At 35.9% G+C, this 22,957-nt stretch overlaps 1 protein-coding gene across 7 annotated transcripts in view; it reads left to right on the top strand.

Moving 5' to 3' along the window:
* The window catches only part of ENAH (ENAH actin regulator), a 157,968-nt gene extending 138,228 nt beyond the window's left edge, over positions 1 to 19,740 (top strand). For 4 of the 7 annotated variants that reach the window (XM_024130633.3, XM_028488374.2, XM_024130637.3 and 1 more), the window contains 8 exons: positions 832 to 1,136; positions 2,090 to 2,235; positions 2,398 to 2,455; positions 3,693 to 3,741; positions 7,266 to 7,332; positions 13,771 to 13,849; positions 17,259 to 17,316; positions 17,886 to 19,740. In XM_024130633.3, the coding sequence (XP_023986401.1) occupies positions 832 to 1,136; positions 2,090 to 2,235; positions 2,398 to 2,455; positions 3,693 to 3,741; positions 7,266 to 7,332; positions 13,771 to 13,849; positions 17,259 to 17,316; positions 17,886 to 17,923 (800 nt within the window). In that variant the 3' untranslated portion in view covers positions 17,924 to 19,740. Of the gene's footprint in view, positions 1 to 831; positions 1,137 to 2,089; positions 2,236 to 2,397; positions 2,456 to 3,692; positions 3,742 to 7,265; positions 7,333 to 10,264; positions 10,328 to 13,770; positions 13,850 to 17,258; positions 17,317 to 17,885 lie in introns of all 7 variants that reach the window. The other 3 variants (XM_024130635.3, XM_024130631.3, XM_024130632.3) reach the window with 1 other exon arrangement.
* The last annotated feature ends 3,217 nt before the right edge of the window (positions 19,741 to 22,957 follow it).

The raw sequence follows: 22,957 nt of genomic DNA, 5'->3' as shown, positions 1-22,957 counted from the left end.
TTACCGCCCAGTTTACAAATAACGTTTTATTTGTCCTAAAATACCCCTTTAAGCCTTAAGGAAGGGGGAGGACCTACAGGGTCAGTCTCCTGGTTCTTGTTCTTGTCCACTCCTTTGTGATTTTACAAGATCTGGACATTTCTCTCTTAACCCCTGTCTTCTGTACTTCAAATTCTATGTCTCCTAATTATTTCTGATAGTTGTTTTGAGGTTTTACTTTGTTCTGGTAGATTCCTTTACTTCAGTGATTCTCAGTTCTCTTTATACATTGCTTTTAAATGTGGAATAGTTTTGAGATATTGAAGCCTGGGACCCACCCTTCTTTCATGTTCTCAGTTCAGCCACTTTGGAAAGCAAGTAACTATATGCTTTCACTGTTGTAGAATTTATTGTCTCAACTCTTAAGGTTTACCCAGATTATTTTGGTCTGTTATTTTGAACAGCACTAACTGCCATCCTATACATTCATTTGTCTTTTCAGGGATGCTGCCTCTGTCCCACATTTTATAAGCATTTATTTTGTTTATTTACCAAATGCCCGTGAGCAAAAAAAAAAAAAAAAAAACAAACCAAAAACTAATTTAGACGATCTGTTGCAAAGTTCTATTAATAAAGCTCTAACAGTAAAGGGAGTAGTTATACACTTTGGCCTTAATTGTTAGTATTTTTTTAATACTGATTTGGACTTTAAATATTATGGTAAATTGAACTCATTAATTTGTACTAAATGTTCAAGTCAGGTTAATTTAGCATGTCATTCTACATGCTTTTCCTCCTAAGATAGTGTCACTTAGCTCTGTTGTTGATGGTCTTAACGTTTCTTTCTCTCAGGCATTGTCTTGGGACCACCTGCACCTCCACCCCCTCCTCCACTCCCACCAGGTCCTGCCCAGGCATCAGCCGTACTTCCTCCTCCCCCAGGACCCCCTCCACCCCCTCCACTTCCGTCCTCAGGGCCCCCGCCTCCACCTCCTCCACCGCCTCTTCCTAATCAAGTACCCCCTCCTCCCCCGCCACCTCCTGCTCCTCCCCTCCCTGCATCTGGATTTTTTTCGGGATCCATGTCTGAAGACAATCGCCCTTTAACTGGACTTGCAGCTGCAATTGCTGGAGCAAAACTTAGAAAAGTGTCACGGGTAAATGCATTTCCTGATTAATTGTATGTTTTATATTATGTCTTATTCTGTCTCAGTATCTAAAACATTGGATTTATTGTATTCTGATTTTATGAACCCTATGTTATTAACTTAATTGACTAAAAAACATGTGAAATAACTTAAAGTTGCAAGAATCATAGAGTTTCTGTAACATTCAGAAAATGTTAACACTTAACATTTTACCATATTTGCTTTATTATTCTTTGTGTATGTTTCCTTCTGCATAAACAGACACACACACTCTCTCTCTCTTTTTGTCTGAATTGAGAATAAATCAGAGACACCTTGCCCCTATTTCCCTAAATACTTAACTGTGTATTTTGTAAGAACAAGGACATTCACCTACATGACCACAGCATGATTATCAAAATCAGGAAATTCAATTGATACAATACTATAATCTACAAATCTATTCAAGTTTCATCTATTGTCCAATAATGTCTTTTATGGCATTTTTTTTTCTCCTCCAAGGTCACCTGTTATATTTTGTTATAATGTCTCTTTACTTTTAATCTGTAACATTTCCTCAATCTCCTCTTTCATGATATTGACAATTTTGAGGACAACAATATAATTATTTTGTAGATCATCCTTCAGTTTGGTTTATCTGATATTTTCCTAAGATTTGATTCGAGTTATGCATTTTGGGGGGCAGGTTTTACATTTTTTACTACCAACGTCATATGTCCTTTTCAATGTATTACACAAGGGGACATGTGATAGCATTTTATCCCATTATTGGTGATGTTAGCTTTGATAAAACTTCACTGATACATAAAATTACTCCATTGGTCCTTAAAGTTTAAAAAATAATATCTAGGTGTTTTTATTGAAATTAATGCTGATATATCCTTCTGTTTTGAATGTAATATATTAATATACTTAGGATTGTCCCACATAGGAGTTTATTATGTATGTATATTCTCATTAAGATGGAGGATGCCTCTTTCCCAAGCGGAGGAAATACCATTGGTGTGAATTCGGCCTCATCTAAAACAGATACGGGTCGTGGAAATGGACCCCTCCCGTTAGGGGGCAGTGGTTTAATGGAGGAAATGAGTGCCCTGCTGGCCAGGAGGTGAGTGAGAAATTATATGGATGTGTCCAGAATTGAGAGGATTTTGTCCTCTCACTTTTATTCTAAGTATAATTTAACTAGATGCAGTTCTTCCCTTTTGGCATAGCTTTACACTAAGTTACCTGATGTTTTTTTTAAAAAATTGATTTACCTTCTTTCTAGGAGAAGAATTGCTGAAAAGGGATCAACAATAGAAACAGAACAAAAAGAGGACAAAAATGTAAGTTAATAAAAATAGTCTACTACATGGAGACTTCTCTGGTGGTCTAGTGGTTAAGACTTTGCGCTTCTACTGCAGGGCCGCGGGTTCAATCCCTGGTTGGGGAACTAAGATCCCACATGCCACCTGGTGCAGGCAAAAAATAAATAAGTAAAAATAAAAATCGTCTACTGCACCTGAAAATGTGAAATTCAGATATATCTCATTCAGGAAGTTGTGTCAAAGATTAGTTTGAACTTAATTAATTTCAACTAACAATTGTTTCTTTTTAACTCTTCAGATACTAAAAATGGTATTATTAATAAATTTTTAATGGCATTCTTACTTAGTAAAATGGGTTGAATGTGTGGAGTTGGGGGAAAAGCACTGAAATTCTCACCTTTAGAGTTTAATTCTGTACCCAAGCCTACCATTGAAGGAGTGAATGACCTTTTACTGGGTTTTTAAAATCTCTTAGAGTCTCAGTTTCTTTGCATTTATAAATTTATTTATTTATTTATTTATTTATTTTTGGCTGCGTTGGGTCTTTGTTGCTGCGTGTGGGCTTTCTCTAGTTAGTTTCGACAAGCGGGGACTACTCTGCGTTGTGGTGTGCGGGCTTCTCATTGTGGTGGCTTCCCTTGTTGCGGAGCACGGGCTCTAGGCACGTGGGCTTCAGTAGTTGTGGCGCACGGGCTTAGTTGCTCCGCGGCATGTGGGATCTTCCCCAGTCAGGGCTCGAATCTCTGTCCCCTGCATTAGCAGGCAGATTCTTAACCATTACATCACCAGGGAAGTCCAGTTTCCTCGCATTTAAAATGAAGGAATTAGACCAAATCACGGTTTTCAAATGTTTCCCCTAGGAGCCCTGTGGCTATTAGCTGTGCCCCCCTCTCTAGTTCAGGAGGGCAGACTCTGCTTTATTTGTTTTATATATTAGTGTTAACAGTATAATTGTTTTCCCTGCTGCATTTGGCCTTCTTTGATGCCATTCAGATCTCTCTCTCATATCTGGCTTAATCACATTGGCGAGCACAGCTCTCAATAAGGACGCATGAGGAAAGGAGCCATGGGGAGCGGCAGGGGGTGGGAGTAGGGGTGGAGGTGCTAGGATAAGAAAAAGGTCTAAACTAGTGTAGAAGGGAGAAGAGATTGTTGAAGGGAAAATTGAGAAATGGCAGAAAGTATGAAACACCAAATGTCTACAACAGGTTTCTAGAAGATGTGGTATTATTAATATTTATTTCTGTATATTTAGGAAGATTCAGAGCCTGTAAGTTCTAAGGCCTCTTCAACAAGTACCCCTGGTAAGTTCGAGATGTATTTTAATCTTTATGAACTTTCTGTAAATATCAACACTCAATTAAAAATTCCCCATTTCCCCATGTTTGGATAAAGTGATTGCTTAGTTACTAAAATGTTCAAGTTCTTTGTTCACACTTGAGAGCACTGACTTTTTCCTCTACCTTTTGTGACCCCAGAGCAGCTGTTAATTTCTTTCCGATATTGGGAGATCTATTAAAATCCAAAGTATTTTTCTGATGACTCTTACTCTGAAAATCATGATTTTTGCACATTCCGTGTATATTATTGTTAATGACTTGAAGTTATTCACTTAAACAAGGAAAAATTTGTTATCCATATGAAAGGGAAATATTTTTAGTCATTGATTCTTAAAGGTAAGGATTATGTGAGCATGTAGCTAGCACTGAAGTCTATTTCAAAACATTCTCCCATTGAATCATCATTTTAGCCATTCATTTGCATAATATTGATAAGGAAATAAAGCTTCTAATTTGTAAGGTTGAAAAAATTTTAAACAACAAGGATTTACTGTATAGCACAGGGAACTATATTGTAATAATCTATAATGGAAAGGAATATATCTGTGTGTGTATAGCCGAGTCACTTTGCTGTACACCTGAAACTAACACAATATTATAAATCAACTATATACTTCAATTAAAAAAATAATATAAAAAAATCTCCTTAAAACTTTTGGGAAATGTTCTTGAATTCAGTAAAATTTCTGACATTGAGAAGTCTTGGGCATAGAATATATTAGAATATTAACAAAATACATTTCACTGGAGGTACTTAATGATGACTATATCCATATTTAGAATATGAGATTGTTACAGTGTACATAGCATTTCTTCATATTTGACTAAAGGCTAAGCACTAGACTGTCTATTCATCTCCTTACCTAATTTGGAATGAAGAGACACAAGTAAATTTGATGAGTTTGATGAATTAATATCTAGAATGAGCCATAAGAATCCATTATAGGGAATTGTCTATGACCACTCATTCTCATTATTGAATAGTGACTCTTCAGCGGTCTGATTGCTGTATTATAATTAATATTGTGACGGTGAATAAGTTTTCCTCTGAATAGGACTCAAATCAGTTTATGTTATCTTCATTAAAAATTCTCTGGTTTGTGACATTTTACCTTTATTTTCTATAAGCCAAATTCAAAATACGTGCTGTTATTAAAACCGTAGATGTTTTAGAATTCAAAAGAGCTATGAACCTTCTCCCAGGGAGGGAAATATCATATTTTTATACAAAATCGGCCACCATTGCAAAATATTCGTGAATTCCCTGAGGGTTATCTATGGACTCCAGTTAAGAACTCCTTATCTAATATATATCCCCTTATTTAAAATATGAAAACTGAAGCATGGATTTTGCATGTGTTTTTGTGTGTGTGTTTGCACATGTGTGCCATGTTTATAAAATTAAGGATTCATTCAGAAGGTCTGGAGGCTTCTTTTTTTTCACTTGTTTCAGTCAAAAAAAATTTTTTTTCCCCTAATTGCCACGTGTCAGACACTTGGCAGGCCAAAAAGAAGCGAAAGATAAAGTCACCCTAAGCACAAGAAATCCATGGTTCAGCTGGGATGATGAGATACACACAAGTGAAAAGTTCATCTTTTACAACCACATGTTGAATATTAAATAATGTGTCAAAGAGGGAGGAGATTGTATAGTTTGGAGTCATCTGGGTCATCTTTGTAGGGAAAAAATGACATTTTACCCTGCCTTAAAGAGTATTTACCTTAGCTGAAAGTAGAGAAGGGGTGCTGTTTCAGGAAGTGGGTATGTCATGGGCAAAGATGGGGAGCTGGAGCTGGAAGAGACTAGGAAATATCAGGTAGACATGCCTGACTAGGATGGAGGGTTTTTTTGAGGAGTATTGGGGGAGAAAGTTTGGAAAAGCAAGTTAGAAGTAAAATGTTGAAAGCTTTTTATGAAAAGATCAGGAGTTTAGACTTCATCCTGCAAAGAATTGAGTTGACAATCAACTGAAACTGTTCTAGGAACATTAAAATTGCTGTTGTGAGCAGAGTGACGTAAAAATCAGGGAGGACCAAGATAGGGAAACTGGTGCCAGTAAGGATTTGGTGTGTTGCCAAAGACCCAGTGAAGGCAACCCAGCCTCTGTCCTTCCTCCTGAAACCGACCTGGAGCCCCCTCAGGGAGAACACGGCCTCACTGTCTGCAGAGCCAAACTGAACTGCTCTTCCTCAAAACCAGATGCGCTCTCTGAAGATTAAAGGATAGTTCTGGTTTGGCTGATTGAGAAAGGACGTCAGCCAACTGTTAAATGGTAGCAATTGCTACATCTTATCATGTTGGAATTATTTCTTCATCTCTTTGCCTGCCTCTTCTTTAGTGACAGTGTCCTAGTGGCTATTCTCTGCCTGTCCAGTTGTCCTTCAGGATTTCCCTCTTTTCCCCTCCTCTGGCAGATGTCTCTTGGATGTGTTTCTGGCTCTCTCTGTCGTGAACCTCCTCATCTGATTATCTGATGTCCCCTGGCTCACTCTGTGGTGGTCAATGAGAGAGTGTGTTAGCTGTTAGAATACAGATGAAGGAGTAACCATTGATTGATTGACAGGGAGTAAAGCAAGGTGAAAGATGACTTTGTTTCACACCTAGGTGACTGAATGCAACAGAAATCCAGAACAAAAGCAGTGTTTCAGAGTTTGAGTTTAAGTTTAGTTTTGCATATGTGCAGTTTGAAAAGAGGACAAGCTACCTCAGTAAGAATGTGCATAGGCCAGTTGAGGGACTACATTGGAACTCAGACCAGTTTTTTTAGCTAAAACTCTGCACAACTTGTGTGTAGACTTGATTCTCATGCGGCCCAGATTCATCCTTCCATGACAAGCTTCCACTCCAGATTTCGCCCAGTCATCCAGTGAGGCCAGTGATGGCATCAATCAGCGAGGCAGCCCAGATTAGAAAAACAGTTCAAAGCACAATCAACTAAAAGCTCAGAGGGAACTTTATTTAACTGGAGTTGTCTGCTAAGTCCCAAGAATTGGATTCGTTGTTTGACAGTCAAGGAAGTACAATACAGTCGGATGATTCTGAAATATATTTTGAGTTTGAATTTTTTCCCAAGAGGACTGTTTGAATTTAGATTAAATATTGAAGTACAGGAACACATTAAAGATTCTTTTTATTCGTTTTACCATTGGCACTAAAAATAGTTTAAAAGAGTATAGTTAATACTGTCCCATTCTAATAAATTTAAACTGTCCTTATTAATTTAAAATAATTTTCACAATTCCATTCTAATTAATTAAAATTGTCCTACCCTTAATCTTATTATCCTATCTTTATTAGAGAAACTTCTTACCATCTGGTGTTTAAAATCATTGTATTTTAGATTTAACAATCTAAGTTCTTCCTAGGGAAACTTGTCATACTTGCTTATTAATTTCTTCTCATTTGGGATCTGAAATGGTACAAATTAGAATCCTAACTCTGGGAGCATATAGGATATTTAATAACTTACATTCTTTTATTTTTAAAGAACCAACAAGAAAACCTTGGGAAAGAGCAAGTACAATGAATGGCAGCAAGTCACCTGTTATTTCCAGGTATCAATTTTTTTCCTAAGTTTTATTTTAAATTGTACCTGAAAAGAAATCTGCATTTTTATTGTAGAAAAAATTCAAATGGTAGATCTGAAATTGTACAAAGGAGCAAATAAAACATCTATAATCCTACTGCTGTTGGATGACCGCTAAGCCCCACTGTATTTTTATTAGTAATTGTCTAAATTCTACCCTATGCCTATTATTGTCACCCAGGTTGTCTGAAATTTTAAGATAGCTTTATTCCTCCCAATTTTTTTATTTTGAAAAAATTCAGAACTACAGAAAAGTTGAAAGAATAGTATAGCAAACATCCGTGTACCCATCACTTAGATTCACCAGTTATTAACATTTTGCCAGCATTGGCCTGAACTCATATCTACACTTCCACACTTTCTTCTCTCTGAATAGGTGGAAGGCAGTTTGCAAATATGTGCTGCTTCAGCCTGAATACTTTAGCATTTTTATTAAGAAACAGGACATTCTCCTGTATAACCTCAATACCATTATCCCTATCAATAAACAACATTGAACTTTTGCAAGAAACTTATGTTTTAAACTGAAAGGCAGCTGGAGAGAAAAAGCTACAGTGTTTAAGAGAGAGTAAAATAAAACCTAAAATTTTGAATTTATAAAGTAGATTTATTTTTCAGTTGAAACTTCTGATTATAATCGAGTTAGAAAAGATAATGCTCAAAAAATAAATAAAAAAAATAAAAAGATAATGCTCAGAAACAAGACTGGTTAATTCGTGTTTCTACAAGTGGCTTTGTATGCATGGTCAAACAAATTCAGTATTTCTTAGCCAGGCATACTTTACTATCATAACTAACTTTATATCAGAGGTCTTTAAACATAGATGAAACTTTTTCTTGGTTTATGAGACAGTTTAAAGGACTCATACTTTTTCCAGAGAAAGGTATGTATCTAGAGACTAAAAAGTTTTTTCGCCTTTTCTTTCTGAGCTATTTGCCTTATTTTTGCCTCATAAAAAGCAAACTTGAGTCTAATTATAGAAACCTAATAAAGAAAAATGCAAGAATAGATCTTATATTGTCACAAGTCTGTTGTGTGTTAGCTTCAATCTAAGTTTGGATTTGTTTGTTGTGTGGTTCTTTCTGTTGGTGGGAAGATTTGGTGATGACATAGTTATTTAAGCTCTGCAAAGGAACTGGGGCTTTTTTGAATGTATAGAAGCTTTCAGTTTCTAAGTGAGTGAAAGATGAATATATTTGATTTTACAAGAAAACGGCAGAATTGCTTTCGGTGAACATGTTTTTTCAGTAGAGTAGAAAAATTGCACATTTATGTTCTTGGGTACCTAATTGATGTGGCCTTCTAATGCATCTCCAGTAGTTGTTACAGATTTTCTTCAGTAGCACATTACGAAGCCTGGTTTATCAAGTGCATATCAGAACAGAACTGTGACGTGCCATTTGTCCTTTGTCACTACTTTCATCCCTTCCTCATTGATAGGGATTCTGTAGTGAGCTTGGCTAAAGCTAAACTTAAATTCATGGCAAAAGTCCTATCTTAGAAGGGACATGGAAAAGCTTCTCCAGGTGGAACGTATGTGTTCCTTGATGTGGGTGGGTTCATTTAATGAAGGAAAGAATTTTATTTCAGAGATTTTTCAGACTTCTAAAGGAAGTTTAAGTAAGTGCTCTAAACATCACCATTTAAAAAGTATTTTGTCAAATATGGGTTCTTAATATCTAGTAGTGTATTGTAATGATGTTCCAGCTCTGGTAGATAGTTTTCCTCTCTCTTCCCAAAATAGACATTCCAGTTATTTCCTGAGCACTCATATCCCTTTTGATAGATTTGATCCAACCACTGATACATATGTCTTAAAATTTCACTGCAAGCAGTTGTTTTTTTTGTTTTTTTTGGTTTTTTTTGCGGTACGCGGGCCTCTCACTGTTGTGGCCTCTCCCGTTGCGGAGCGCAGGCTCCGGACGCACAGGCTCAGCGGCCATGGCTCACGGGCCCAGCCGCTCCGCGGCATGTGGGATCTTCCCGGACCGGGGCACAAACCCGTGTCCCCTGCATCGGCAGGTGGACCCTCAACCACTGCGCCACCAGGGAAGCCCTGCAAGCAGTTTTAAACCATAAAAGATTTTTAAAATATGTTTAAAAGACTAATAACTGTATTGCTTTTCTTCCTAAATTATTTACCCCGTTCCTTCTGAAAGCAAGTATATTGGCCATTTTTTGTTTTTATTTAAGCACACTTTATTCTTGCACAGTACTGAAAGTACCCATTTCTCTTCTGAATATCCATGTGAAAATTATGTTGGTGATAAGATGGATTAATATCCTATAATATACATGAGATATTGCATTATGCTATATTTATTAAGTGAAGATATCAGACAGAATAAAAGCAAGAGTGTTGTAGTTAAAAATGCTCTAAATCATGACTGGAACATAACATTGGAAAGTTTGTGAATTCTTCCTGTGGTTTTTATTAAGAGCTTACAGATCTTGTATTCAAGGTGGAGAAAAAGTTCTTTATGTGCCTCCTGAGAAGAGTTAATTATGTATACTTCAAGCTATAGTGATTTTTATTGTGTTTTTTATTTGAGCCTGTAGTTTTATTTATATTCACCCTAATAGAAATGTCTTTGGTTGTGTTCTGATGCTTGTTGAATCTTTGTATAGGTAGATTTTACTATGTTTGCAGTCTATAAAAGTAGCCGTTGCATAATGATCTTTAAAAATTCTCTTTGTCAAGTAAACAGTGTCCTTACATAACTAGACTCAGTCTCCAAATAATTTTTTTTAATTGGAAAAAACAATTATTTTAAAGTTAATGGACTCCTTTAGTTCTTCTGTTTGCTATAACTAAAAAACCTATAAAACAGTAACATAATGAGAATTAATTTTTAAAGTTCTATTGTATACCCCTTTAAATGGTTTTTCCCCTTCATAGACGGGATTCTCCAAGGAAAAATCAGATTGTTTTTGACAACAGGTCCTATGATTCATTACACAGGTATCATCCTGATGTGACTTTGTGATTTGAGACTTTGAAATAATATGTTCAGGATAGGGCTGAGCTTTTTCTACATGGATTGGTAATCACCACAAGGGAGAGATGTAGGAAGATCGAGTCTTTCATATTTAGCTGTATTTAGAACACTTTTTTAAAAAATTCTGAGCGATTTTAATGAGAAAAATTAATAGATTAATAGTATTCATTTCCCTGCTATCAGTTTGTATTTGGATTATGATAAATATAAATGATAAACATATCAGAAATACTAATATAAATGGTAAACATATCAGAAATACTAGCGTGGGAATCTAAGGCCTCATATATCTAGAGTGTTTGTAGCTTTTGCATTTTTTTTTTTTTTTAATTTTATTTATTTATTTTTTTTTGCGGTACACGGGCCTCTCACTGTTGTGGCCTCTCCCGTTGCGGAGCGCAGGCTCAGCGGCCATGGCTCACGGGCCCTGCCGCTCCGCGGCATGTGGGATCTTCCCGGACCGGGGCACGAACCCATGTCCCCTGCATGGGCAGGCGGACTCTCAACCACTGCGCCACCAGGGAAGCCCTGCATTTTATTTTAAAGACCTTTCTCTTTATGAGTATAAGACAAGGCTTTAAAAAGTTGAATAGAAGATCCTGTACTGTTTGTCACTGGAACACAGGACAGTATTATAGCCACAATTGTGAATAATTTATTATTTGAGGAAAATCTCTATTTCCTACATACTTTGCAGTATATTGAGTATCTTTAACAACCTAACATCTAACATCCTTGAGATTATTTCTTTTCTAGGATGAGTCTTATACCATTTTTTAATTAAGAAAACTTAGGATATGAGCCATGTATTTCTTTCTTAATTAAAAAAATTGACAATTTCTTAAAATCCTCAAGTGCTTAAGCCATATTTAGAATTAATTTGGCAGAATAGAGACTTAAACAGTTGTAGTACAGTTATAGTACAGTTATTTTATAGGCAGGTATCTGGAAGCAACACTCTCATTATAAAGTAATAAAAACCTCTGAGAATCCCCCTTTTTCGTTATCAATTATGGTAAAAACCCTTATGTTAGAAATAACTGAGACATACCCATGTTATTATATACATCTATTTTTTAAAATACCCATCAAGTCTACTGGGAGCATGAATTATATAGTATATGGAGGGGGTGTCTATGGCAGTGAGTAAGGAGTTCTGTAATCAGACTCTGTGTGGCCAAATTGTTATTAGCTACAATTATTTTCATGCCGTAGATGATTAAAATATTTGGTAAGTTCATTTTGTCAGCCAGTTAAATCTGCATAAAGTGTTTATAGTACAGTAGTGAAACAGTTCCTCCTGCTTTTTTTGAGATGGTTTAATTGTTTTGACCAAAAGACGTATTTAGAAAATTTGCTAGCACATAGAAAAGTAGCATTTAACAACGAGATTTTCTGTTGTAAATCTTCTCAGTTACCTTGCTGCTTTCATACGTAGTGCCCCCTGGGATAATGTTGATAAGCCTTTTTTGAGAAGTGGTGATTACGTCTTTCCTTCAGTATGAAAAGTTCCCCCCTTTAGTTAATTATCACGGTGATGGTGGTGGTGGTGGTGGTGGTGGTGGTGGTGGTGGTGGTGGTGGTGGTGGTGGAGGTGGGTTGCATGTTAGCATGAGTTAAAGTTTTTAAAATTGCATGTTTCCACAATTTTCTGTTATATAACAATTTTTTTGCGTTGTTTATTAAATATGGATATATTCATAACATACTGCCTGGTTAAGTAGCAGACCGTAGTTATTCACATGAATTACAGGGATAGTCTGTAACATCTTACAAAAAAACCTGATGGAAAAACTCGAACGAACTCTTTGGCCAACCCAGTATAAGTTTAGGAGAAAACAGTTAGCTAGTTTGTACCAGTTAAATGTGAAATGTAAAAGAAAAGCAGAATAAATAATAATTTACTTCTGGAGAGCAGGAATGGACACTATGGGTAAATGAAATGCACAGTATGTCAACCTTTATGAAGATTTACTGTATAGACCAGACTCTCCAGAGCACTGTGACTTGCACACTGTGGATCTCAATACGTCTTAATTGACTGTGGAATTAAGTAGTCTCAGCAAAGTGAAAAAGGTGTATTGTCTCAAGAGGGAAGGAAGTATGTCATATAAATCGTCTTATCCAACCCTGGGCCTAGCTCAGTGCCTCCTGAATGAGGTTTTCTGAAAGTTATTATTTTTCTTGTTCATATAAACATAGCAGATATGTAATAAAATCGGTTGTCTTCCTTCACAACAATCTTTTAAGTTGTCATATGTTTGATAGATTAACTCAATATTTCATCTTCACAAACAGTGCCTATGGGTTTGAAGTATAAATATGCCTTATAAGAATTGTAAATTTGAAAAAGTTATTATACCTATTGAATCTTGGTTCAAATTTCTAACATTGGTACTCTGAAAAGTTGGAAATATATGACCTGACTAATGGTTTTCATTTGCATTGATTTGTGACCCTTAAAGAGTGGCCACTTAGTATATACTAAACCTGAAAATAAAGGACCATCTAATTAAAATTCTAGATTTTCCACTTAGTATTTTCTCTCTCTCAGTGCCAGAATTGGAGAGGGAGCCATGACTGACTGACTTGATAAAAATATACCTAATACTTAAGACTTATTTCTTCATGTAAAATTTTTAACAGAAGCTAAACTTTTGAAAGTGCAATAGTAATTGACCATCTGCTTCTGTGTGGCATTCCCCTCCCTTTTCCTTTTAAAAAAATAAAATAAGTTTATGGAAGTAGTTAGATGACAATTCAGATGACATCTTCATAAAAACTTCATCGGGAAATAGCCACATAGCAAATTGGATATGAATATACTTTTAATTTAATAATCATTTTTCCAAAATCTTATTTGTTTTGATGCTTAAAATGGAATAAAATACATACAAAGAAATCATACTCATTAAATATTTTTTCCCCCTGCATAGAATTTGTAAATTGATTTATATAGAGTGACATATTCAAGTCTTTATAATTTCCTGTTCATTGGTTTGCCAGATATTTAGTAGATAATGTACAGTTTCAAAAGGAGAAAAACATGATTGTTTTACTTGGGCTGGGATGTTGCAGCTGGCCTCCCGTCTGTCCTGATCACCATGCCACATGTTACCCAGTTACCCTCCTCGTGCCCCAAGGGTGTTGTCCTCTACTGGAGAAGTCTCATCATCTTATCACCTTTTCTGATTTCTTTACAAATAACTGATAATACTGAGAAAAGTGAGAAATGCTTTCATATGTTCTTATCAGTTCTGCAACTATTAGGACAATTAACTTTTTAACTCGTGTTTTAAGAAATGTACTTTAATCTGGTGTTGGGTTGGTAAGTTTTGCAATTACTAATGAACTCATTAAATATCCTAAGTGTTATTTACCTGTCCTGAAAATTTCATTTGTACAGACCAAAATCTGCACCCTCGTCACAGCCCAGTGCCAACGGAGTCCAGACGGAGGGACTGGATTATGACAGGCTGAAGCAGGTGGGCGACCAGTGGCAGCTTCCCTTTATTTGTACTTGTTCTTTTTTAAAAATATCCCATGTGCATATATTTGACAGGTTGCGAATGTGTTTGAAAAGAATGTAGAGCAGATATTTTTTTACACAAGTTAAACAGTGGCATTAGTACTATGTTATTTTTTTCAAATCCTCATGTTTTGGTTCATAAGTTTGCATAAAGTGCCAGCAGTGGTGGAGGGTAGGGGCAATGGTTTAATGGTATATTATGAACTTTAAATGTAAGTGAATGGTGTACAACTGCTTAAAAAAAAAATGGGCTTGCACTTTTCACTTATCATTAGCCAAAATGGACTCACCAAGTCTGGTTTTGGCAAGAATGTGAGGAAAACGGGCACTCTCACCTCACATACTTCTGCTTTCTAGGAAGCAGTTTGGAAAAACAAACCAAAAGCCTTAAAAATAAATGATTTACCTTTGAACCCGGCAATTTCACTTTGAAGAATTTATGCTAAGAAAATAGGATAGAAGTATGTAACTACAGTGTGGAGGAGGGCTCTGCAGCTATTAAAGAACCATAACTGAGAATATTGAACAATGAATTGTGAACACTTGCCCACATTAGGTGAAACAGACAGGTAACCAAACAGTATGAACAGTTATGTCGATTTTATAAAAAGGAAAAAGATATTGTTCGTATTTTGGATACATATGCATTATATTCAATACTTATATACACAGAAAAAATGGAAGGAGTAATAGGTGATTTTGGAACCTTGAACTATCTTATTTCTAGAAGAGGTAAATAATTTTCTTTTTTTTTTTTTTTTTTTTTTTTTTTTTTCGGTACGCGGGGCTCTCACTGTCGTGGCCTCTCCCTTTGCGGAGCACAGGCTCCGGACATGCAAGCTCAGCGGCCATGGCTCACAGGCCCAGCCGCTGTGCGGCATGTGGGATCTTCCCGGACCAGGGCACGAACCCGTGTCCCCTGCATCGGCAGGCGGACTCTCAACCACTGCGCCACCAGGGAAGCCCAAATAATTTTTTTTTTTTAATGGTGGTGTTTAAAAGATTTGAAATGGAAGGCAGGACATCTTAGTAAAACAACTATCAGTTTTGCAGACCTGAGTACAGATGTGCCTGTAGTGAAAAATTTAATCTTTGTCTTCTTACCCTGCACTTCAGGGTAGCCTCTGAAAATAACAGTTGTACAGATCACTGTAGCAGGCATTTATTGACTGTCTGGCAGACTTCAGTGCTACGCATTTGCTAGGTTATTAGCATGACATTGTCTCCTAATCCTCATAGTAGTCAGATAACATAGTGTTTGTACTCAAGTTGTGCACATCTGAGGTTCAGAGAAGTTAAATTTACTCAGTTCCACAGTCAGGATCAGAACCCAGTCTAAAGACACAGACCTACTAGAGAATGGATTTGAGGATATGGGGAGGGGGAAGGGGAAGCTGTGACGAAGTGAGAGAGTGGCAGGGACATATACACACTACGAAATGTAAAATCAATAGCTAGTGGGAAGCAGCCGCATGGCACAGGGAGATCAGCTCAGTGCTTTGTGACCACCTAGAGGGGTGGGATAGGGAGGGTAGGAGGGAGGGAGACGCAAGAGGGAAGAGATATGGAAACACATGTATATGTATAACTGATTCACTTTGTTATAAAGCAGAAACTAAAGAGATATAGAAACACATGTATATGTATAACTGATTCACTTTGTTATAAAGCAGAAACTAACACACTTAAATTATTTTAAAAAAAGAAAAAAAAAAAGAACCCAGTCTTTCTTCAGAGTCTGCTTTCCCCATTCTATCACTCATTTTTTAAAATGCCAACAAAGTTTGAGTGGGGCTAAAAGGGACCAATAATGTTGCAATAATGAGTTCAAAGTAAAAGTTAAATAGGAATTAAAGAGGCAAATACTAACAATTTCAGATCAACCTAATTTTTATACTGCAAAGCTGTTTGAACAGTTCAGTTGAGTTATGTGATTTGAAAAGCATGTGGTCATTGCTAATCAAGCCCTTGTTTCCTGTGTGTTAAACATGGCTTTCTTTTCTTGAAAAACATTTTAAAATGGAGCACTTGCACACACTTAAAATATGGTAAGTTCTTGGCAATCTGAAGTAGGGGACTAGAAGAGAGGATAGATTTGATTTTAGGACTGATTTTAAGTTAATTTGAAAAAGGATATCTGTTAGTCCATATAATAACTTCTGTGCCTCAGTTTCCTCATTGGAAAATGAAGGAATTAAATTAATTGATAGTTTTCAACCTTAGTTTAAGCGTGAAAAGCTTTTTAAAAAAATGAACCTTAAACACAGAGCAATTTAATGTTACCTGAGGTGTGTGCAGTATTAAAGAAAGTCAAATAACTTGAAATTAATCCTTGCAAAGGATAGCTGTTTTTCACCCATTAAAATTGTGTCACCTTATTAGCCCTTTTAGCTTTCATATTACACAGTCTTCATTTTTTAACTAGGGGGTATCCATTATTTCAAATTGAACTTTATAAATAGAGATTTTGCAAAATATGTAAAGATGGATTGGTTTGAAGAAGGGTCCAGAACATCACTATTAACTAGAAATATAACACGGGCCACATAGTACTTTAAATTTTTAGTAGCCGCATTAAATACAGAGAAACAGGTGATATTCACTTTAATATATTTTATTTAACCTAATATAGCCAAAATAATATTTCAATATATAATCAGTATTTTTAAATTACTAATGAGTTATTGTACATTACTTTCTTCATACTAAATCTTTGAAATCTGGTGTCTGTTTTACATTTACAATGCATCTCGCTTCAGACTAGCCACGTTTCAAGTGCTCAGTAGCTATGTGTGGCTGGTCCCTGCCTTCTTGGACTGTGCACGTCCAGCGGGGTCCGATCCTCTTCCTTCCCCACCTATTAGGGCAGCCCCTGAGGGCCCTCCAGGGGAATCCTAGATTCCTTGAAACTTAGTTTGGCAGCTCTGGTGATTCCTAAGGAGTCCCCATACTTCAGACCAGATGACAGATTTGCCAAGCGCTGATTGTCCAGTTCACATGTCTTCTTCCTTGAAACTTCTTTATGTATTACCTCTTAGACAGCTCCCAGAAGACTAGATTAAAAGCAGAGCCATAACGTTTTCTAGAAATTATCTGAATCATACCTTTCAGTGGATGACCAAGTAATTATTTTAGTTTTAGAAAACATTCTGCTTCATATTTTGCTAAGCTAGAATAAGCAAAGATTGGGAAGCAAAGACTATTAAAACAAAATTTACCAAAGTTAATCTTCTAAGACATAAATTGTGACTCTGGAAACAAAAAGCATACATAATATTTCATACATTCTTAAAATTTTATGTGAGCAAGAATCTTTTTAACAGTTTTTTTTCTGTATTTCTGATGTTTTTCTCTTAATATTTTAGGACATTTTAGATGAAATGAGAAAAGAATTAGCTAAGCTAAAAGAAGAGCTCATTGATGGTGAGTGTCTAAACAAATTTGCTACCCTTATAGAGTAATGTTCAAGAATAGCCATTTTAAAGAAAATGCAAATAAAGAAATACCCAGTTTATTGCTTGAGGGCATAAAACAATTACTTTTCCATATTATTCTGCCTTTTACTTGGTTTAGGATGTCAGGGAGGAGCTCTGTCTCCTTCATATAATGGAAATTATTTGTGAAAATAGGGGTAAGCAAGATTCCGAAGTTTCGGTGTTGAGTAGTATTAGATGGAAAACTAGGTGAACAAGTCTTTCTCTAGGTTACTTCTGTTCATCCTTCCCATCCCACTGACCTCTTGTTTTAAGCCCCCAAAATCGGTGTTTTCATTTTGTGTACAAAATGGAGAGAATATATAAATATATAGAAATTAGTGTGGTCTTCGTAAAAATAAGAAAACAAAGATTTCTGCAATGAAAGATGCAAGATCAGTGTGTCTTTTTATTACTGTGAGTTTGAATACAATCGTTCAGATTTCTTAAGAATGAGTCACCCATTTATTTTACCTTATCATTATATTTACTTTTAATATTTTTCCTTTTCCTACCCAGCAATCAGGCAGGAACTGAGCAAGTCAAATACTGCATAGAGAATCAAACTAAGGAGAGATAGGACTTTAATCTGGAGAAAGGAAAAGAAAAAAAAACCTACAAAGAACAACTGTGTTAACAACAACAAAACCCTTACATCTTGTGAGCTGTAAGAAGAAAATGGAGACAAACAGTCGGAAGGAGGGAAAAACCAACATACTTTGAAAGCCTTCAGACATTACTACTCTGGCGATAAGCTGTTTCCCTCACAGTTTTCTGCTTTTCTCTGACCTTTACAACGGGATGGAGGAGAGTCGTATAGGAGTTCCTGTATCAGTTATGCAGAAAATACTGAATCCGTCAGGCAAGATCACCGTGCATTGAAATACTTTCATGTCAAGAGAAAATCGCACGTTTTCCACAATCCATTGCTAAAATAAAGAGGAGAAAGGCTTGAGAATTTTTTTTCAGAGAATGGTGATGAGGAATTTAGCAAGTTATGCTATTGTATTGTAAATGTTTCTCTCAGGTTTGTCTTCCTATCATATTTGATATTCCATGAATAATTGAGTTCAGCCCTATGTAGGTTAAGATCATAAAATGTGGAACAAGTGGAATTGTATGTGCTTTCCAAGGGTGATATTTATAAGAAAGTGTCCTAAAAATGATTTGTTCGCAGTGAGGAATTTTAGAATGATAGGAAGTCTCTCGAGTTTAGCCTTCATGCAATTTTGTAGATTCAAACATAAAATTTGTCCAGAATTTAAAGATTTAGATGCCTTCCTAAATTGTTACAATGCTTTACCAAATCTGTGACTCCTACATAACACAAACCAGTGGTCAAATGTAAAACAGTATATTGTAGATTCACTGTAGGTTTTCAGCCTTTTTTAGATTTATGCACGTGGACATTTTTATAATGTAATTACAACCACCACAAAATTAGCTTTTTAAATGGCAGACAGTAATGCATGTCAGACTAATATGTAGTGGCCTTTTCAAGGCCTAGTCCCAGGGAAAACATTTTGTAGCGTATAGGGGAGCGGGAGGAAGGGAAGGAATAATTTTTTATTTAAAGTGAATTTCTGCACTATCTTCGTTCTCAGTTATCTGCATGAATAATAATGAGGAATATTTTGTGACTTTAATTGGTAAATATGTTAACAGCACCAAGTACTTAATCTTTTACATCATGTCTTCAGCTATTTGTATTTTAACTTGAGTAAGTTCAGTGGTCTGAAACATGATTCTGAGCTTCACATGAATTACATCTTAGTGTGGAACTCAAAAGTTCCATCCCTGAATTTGACAGTTGTTATTACCTGGGCGCCCTGCAGTTATACAGGTATTCAGGTACACATTCCTGACTACAGAGCTGCTTTTGAACCTTGTTATGTTGAAATACTAGAAAAGTAACAATGATGGCAGCAGTTAAGGTCACAGAAATCATTAGATAAAGGGAAAACAACGAGGGGGGGGTCCTGCATAATTTTCTTCTAATAAATAAAGTGAGACTTAGGTGGTGGGAAAAAGGAACTAGATACTCTACGTAACACCGTGTGTGCGCGTGCGTGCGTGTTTGTGCAGGCTCTCACGTGTGTGTATGTTATCCACTCCCTTTTCTTTGAAACTTCTAAGATTAAAATAGGGGAGAAATCCTGTATGTTGCAATGATAGAATTTTTTGAAATTTTAGGAAATCACAGTTCTCCAGGCTCTCCATCTTGATTTATGCTTGAGTTATTATGTGCCATATTTGCTTTGAAACCTTTGATTATCAGTAGTTTTACTAAAATTTTGAAGAAATAATCCACTTTCTTCTGCTTTCTAGATTTTCTTAATCTAAGTTCATAAGACAGAGCCTGTTGATAGCATAGTTTTTCTAAGCCCTGCAAGTTTGCAGCCATTACCACTTCAAAGAGGTTTGAATGAGGGAATTTTTTTCCCTTGTTAAAATAGTTCCTGTTTCTGTAGAAACTTCATTTTTAGATCTGTCATGGATGAGCTATCATAATTCAAGTACACAGTTCTTTTTTTCTATCAACTCTTCATTGTCATCCAATAGTGAAGACATTAAAGATGAAGCAAGCTTATGAAGTACTACTTTCTAAAAGAAATAGGAGGCATTTTCATCTTTATTATTGTACTTTTGGTTATGCAAACACTTTGATGATACAAATGTTTATGTCCCCCATAAATCTGGTCAGAAATCACTTTTGATTTTGTTGATTAAGTTAAACAGTCTATAGTAGGATAGAATACTGGGTACAAGTGGTCCAAAGTAAGATAAAAGACTATGGTAAAAATGCTAGATCTTAAAAAAGAAACTGGTTTATGCACTAAACGTTTTGTGCCTTGGTCTAATATTAACATGATGTCTGTGTAAAATGACAAAAAGAACCAGTGTTGAATCCCGTTTTATTTCCTGTCGTTCTGCATTATCCCAGATTGCTAAATGTGTTCTTTCCAAGAAGTTTGATTGAATTACTGTATACATTTGCTGTCCTATGTGACAGTTTTGTCATTGTTAGAGATTTCAGTAATTAAAATGGGAAACAGAAGCTTAGGTTATTTTCCTTATCAAAACTATGTTCCTTGGAGCCACAATATTATGATGGTTTTCGTGCTCTTGTACATTGGATGTCTTAAGCTGAGTGCAGTTTAGGGGATCCTTTCTAATTACAGGAAGGTACTTCTTTCCTTCAACACTGTGATCTGACCTGTGACAAATCTGTACTATACATTATGTAAATGGCTAACAAGTCAATTGCAAACCAACTGAATGTACAAATCTTAGTGCTGGTGCTGAAGTCTCTTCAGAGTAGTCATCATGATCTCAAAGTTTGTTTCAAAATTTGCAAGCATCAAGTGTCAATCAAAACTGAAGATGAAACACTAATGAATGTTGAATTCTCATGCTTTAGGTGTACTTCCTTATTAGAGTTTTTGGTTCTCTGCTATTTTTACCATACTGTTTCATTTAAATTTCCTACATGCTAACTTCGTTTGTGCGATTGAAATAAAATTGCAGTATATACGTGTTGCTTGTTTGTGACACTTAGATAATCTTCTGACATAACCTGTTGGTTCTAAAATAAGTTGTATTGAATGTAAAAAACACTCTTTCAAGTCCATGACTTCACTACTTAAAGTTTACATACCAACACTACAAAGATTTCATAAGTCATAAATACTAAGTAATGTATACAAAGGGAATATGTGATAATGTATCTGCTTTTTGCTTGAAATAGCTGTTGGGTGTTCCCTGTGTGTTCTTATTTTCTCTCGGCCCAGCTTGGTACAGTGTCTTACAGTCAAGAGAGTGATAAATGTTTAAATTTACTCCATTTTGTTCTGCAGCGTAGATACGTTAAACTCATTTATGCAGTTAAAATTTTCCTTTATATGGTTTGCAGTGCAAAGGATATTGTAAGGGCCTTACCAAGTACTGAGTTTTAAATATAGTGAAATCTGTATCTATAGTGTTTGTTTATACAGTAGTGTTTGTTTATATAGTGTTTGTTTATATGTAGTTCTTGAAACCCACGTATAAGCAGCAGTACGTTTTATCTGACTCTTACGAAGTACTGATTTTGAGTTCGCTTTAAAATTCTCATGTCTTCATTAGAAATACAACAGTCTTTGTCTTCTTTCTCCTACCGGACCCCAACTTTTCCCTCCCTCATCCTCTCCCCTTCTCCTGAACCCCATGTTCCTGCCACTCACTGACGTTTGCAGTCATTACCCAGTCCACAGGTGTAAACATATTAACTGATTTTTTTCTCTCTGTCCCATCTCGGGTTCTTGCTTCCCTTCATGTATAAATCAGAATGTTTGTCTACAAACTAAGAGTCACTTCGCATTCAAAAATGAATGAAGTAACAGGTGGGTAACCTTTAAAACTTGCCTAGATACAACTTTGTCTCCTAAATTTGTATATACTTCCAGTGCCCTTGTGAAGAACTGGCCTTTAAGTCCTAAGTAGTGTTATCCTTTGAAGCACAGTTTACAAAGGTATGCTACAGGATCTCTGTGATTCCTTTCTGTAGCCATCCTAACTTTATATATGACCCTATTACCCTTTCAGTTCTATTGATTAAGCATAAGAATGACGTCATATAAAGCATACTGTGTGAAAGAACTCTCTAGGAGCTCTTAATTCCTTTATGAAGCTATTGCATAATCTGCTTTCCTGAAGACATTTACTCCAGCATTCACATTAAAACTCCACACGTGTTCCTGGTAGTACCGTTTTTGTTTTTAATAGATGAATTCATATCTGTACATCTCAAAGCTCTAAGGGATGAGAAAGGGATCCCGAGAGTATAATGAAATTAGTGATGCTAATACCTCTGACTTTTCACTGAAAAGCCATTTCATGTTTAGACTTAGATGTTTCTGAAGTATGCATAAGGAATCTTTGTCAATCTGGGTGAATAGAATTTTCCCAGGTATCTTTGGCTACAAAAAGACACAGTGGAGAACATTTATTTTTTAAGAGTAGTTTTCTCTCAAAATAAGCACATTTGCCTAAGAAGCTAAAGTTGGTAACCCCTCAAGAAAGGACTGTTGAGCCAAGTACTGTTGAGGGTCTAGAATGCAGATTTTCTCTGTTCCAAACTTCCAAATAGGCTGTGGATTATGTTTGTTTCCTGTATGTTGTCTCTAGATAATTTTTGAGGCTCAGTAGGACTTTATATCTGTTCATAATACTTTAGAAGTGAAACCTTCAAATTTTCAAAAAGTCTAAAATTGATGAGAAAAGAAAAAATATTACTAGAGTAAATTTAGGAGGGTTAGGGATATGCAGCATCAACTTAAATGGAGGTCTAGGATATCTCCCTTGTTGATACCAATGGTGAACTCACAGAGAAGCAAATTGAATCAGTAAGGAGATACAACTGAAAGCTCCTAATGTTATGAACTGTGTAAATTTATCTCTTTCTAAAGAGCTTTTTTTTTTTTTAAGTAACAGTCCCTGTGAGAGGGTAAATAAATGATTGTCATAATGACTTAGGATGTTGAAAGAATTACTGCCACATTTATTGGTTATTTTTCTTAAATCTGATGAAGTCAATATATCTGAAGGTCAAG

Source organism: Physeter macrocephalus, chromosome 4 (genome assembly GCF_002837175.3).
Source record: "Physeter macrocephalus isolate SW-GA chromosome 4, ASM283717v5, whole genome shotgun sequence".
NCBI lineage: Eukaryota > Metazoa > Chordata > Mammalia > Artiodactyla > Physeteridae > Physeter > Physeter macrocephalus.
The sequence above is the reverse complement of the archived record's forward strand: the minus strand, read 5'-3'. Positions and strand labels throughout refer to the sequence as shown.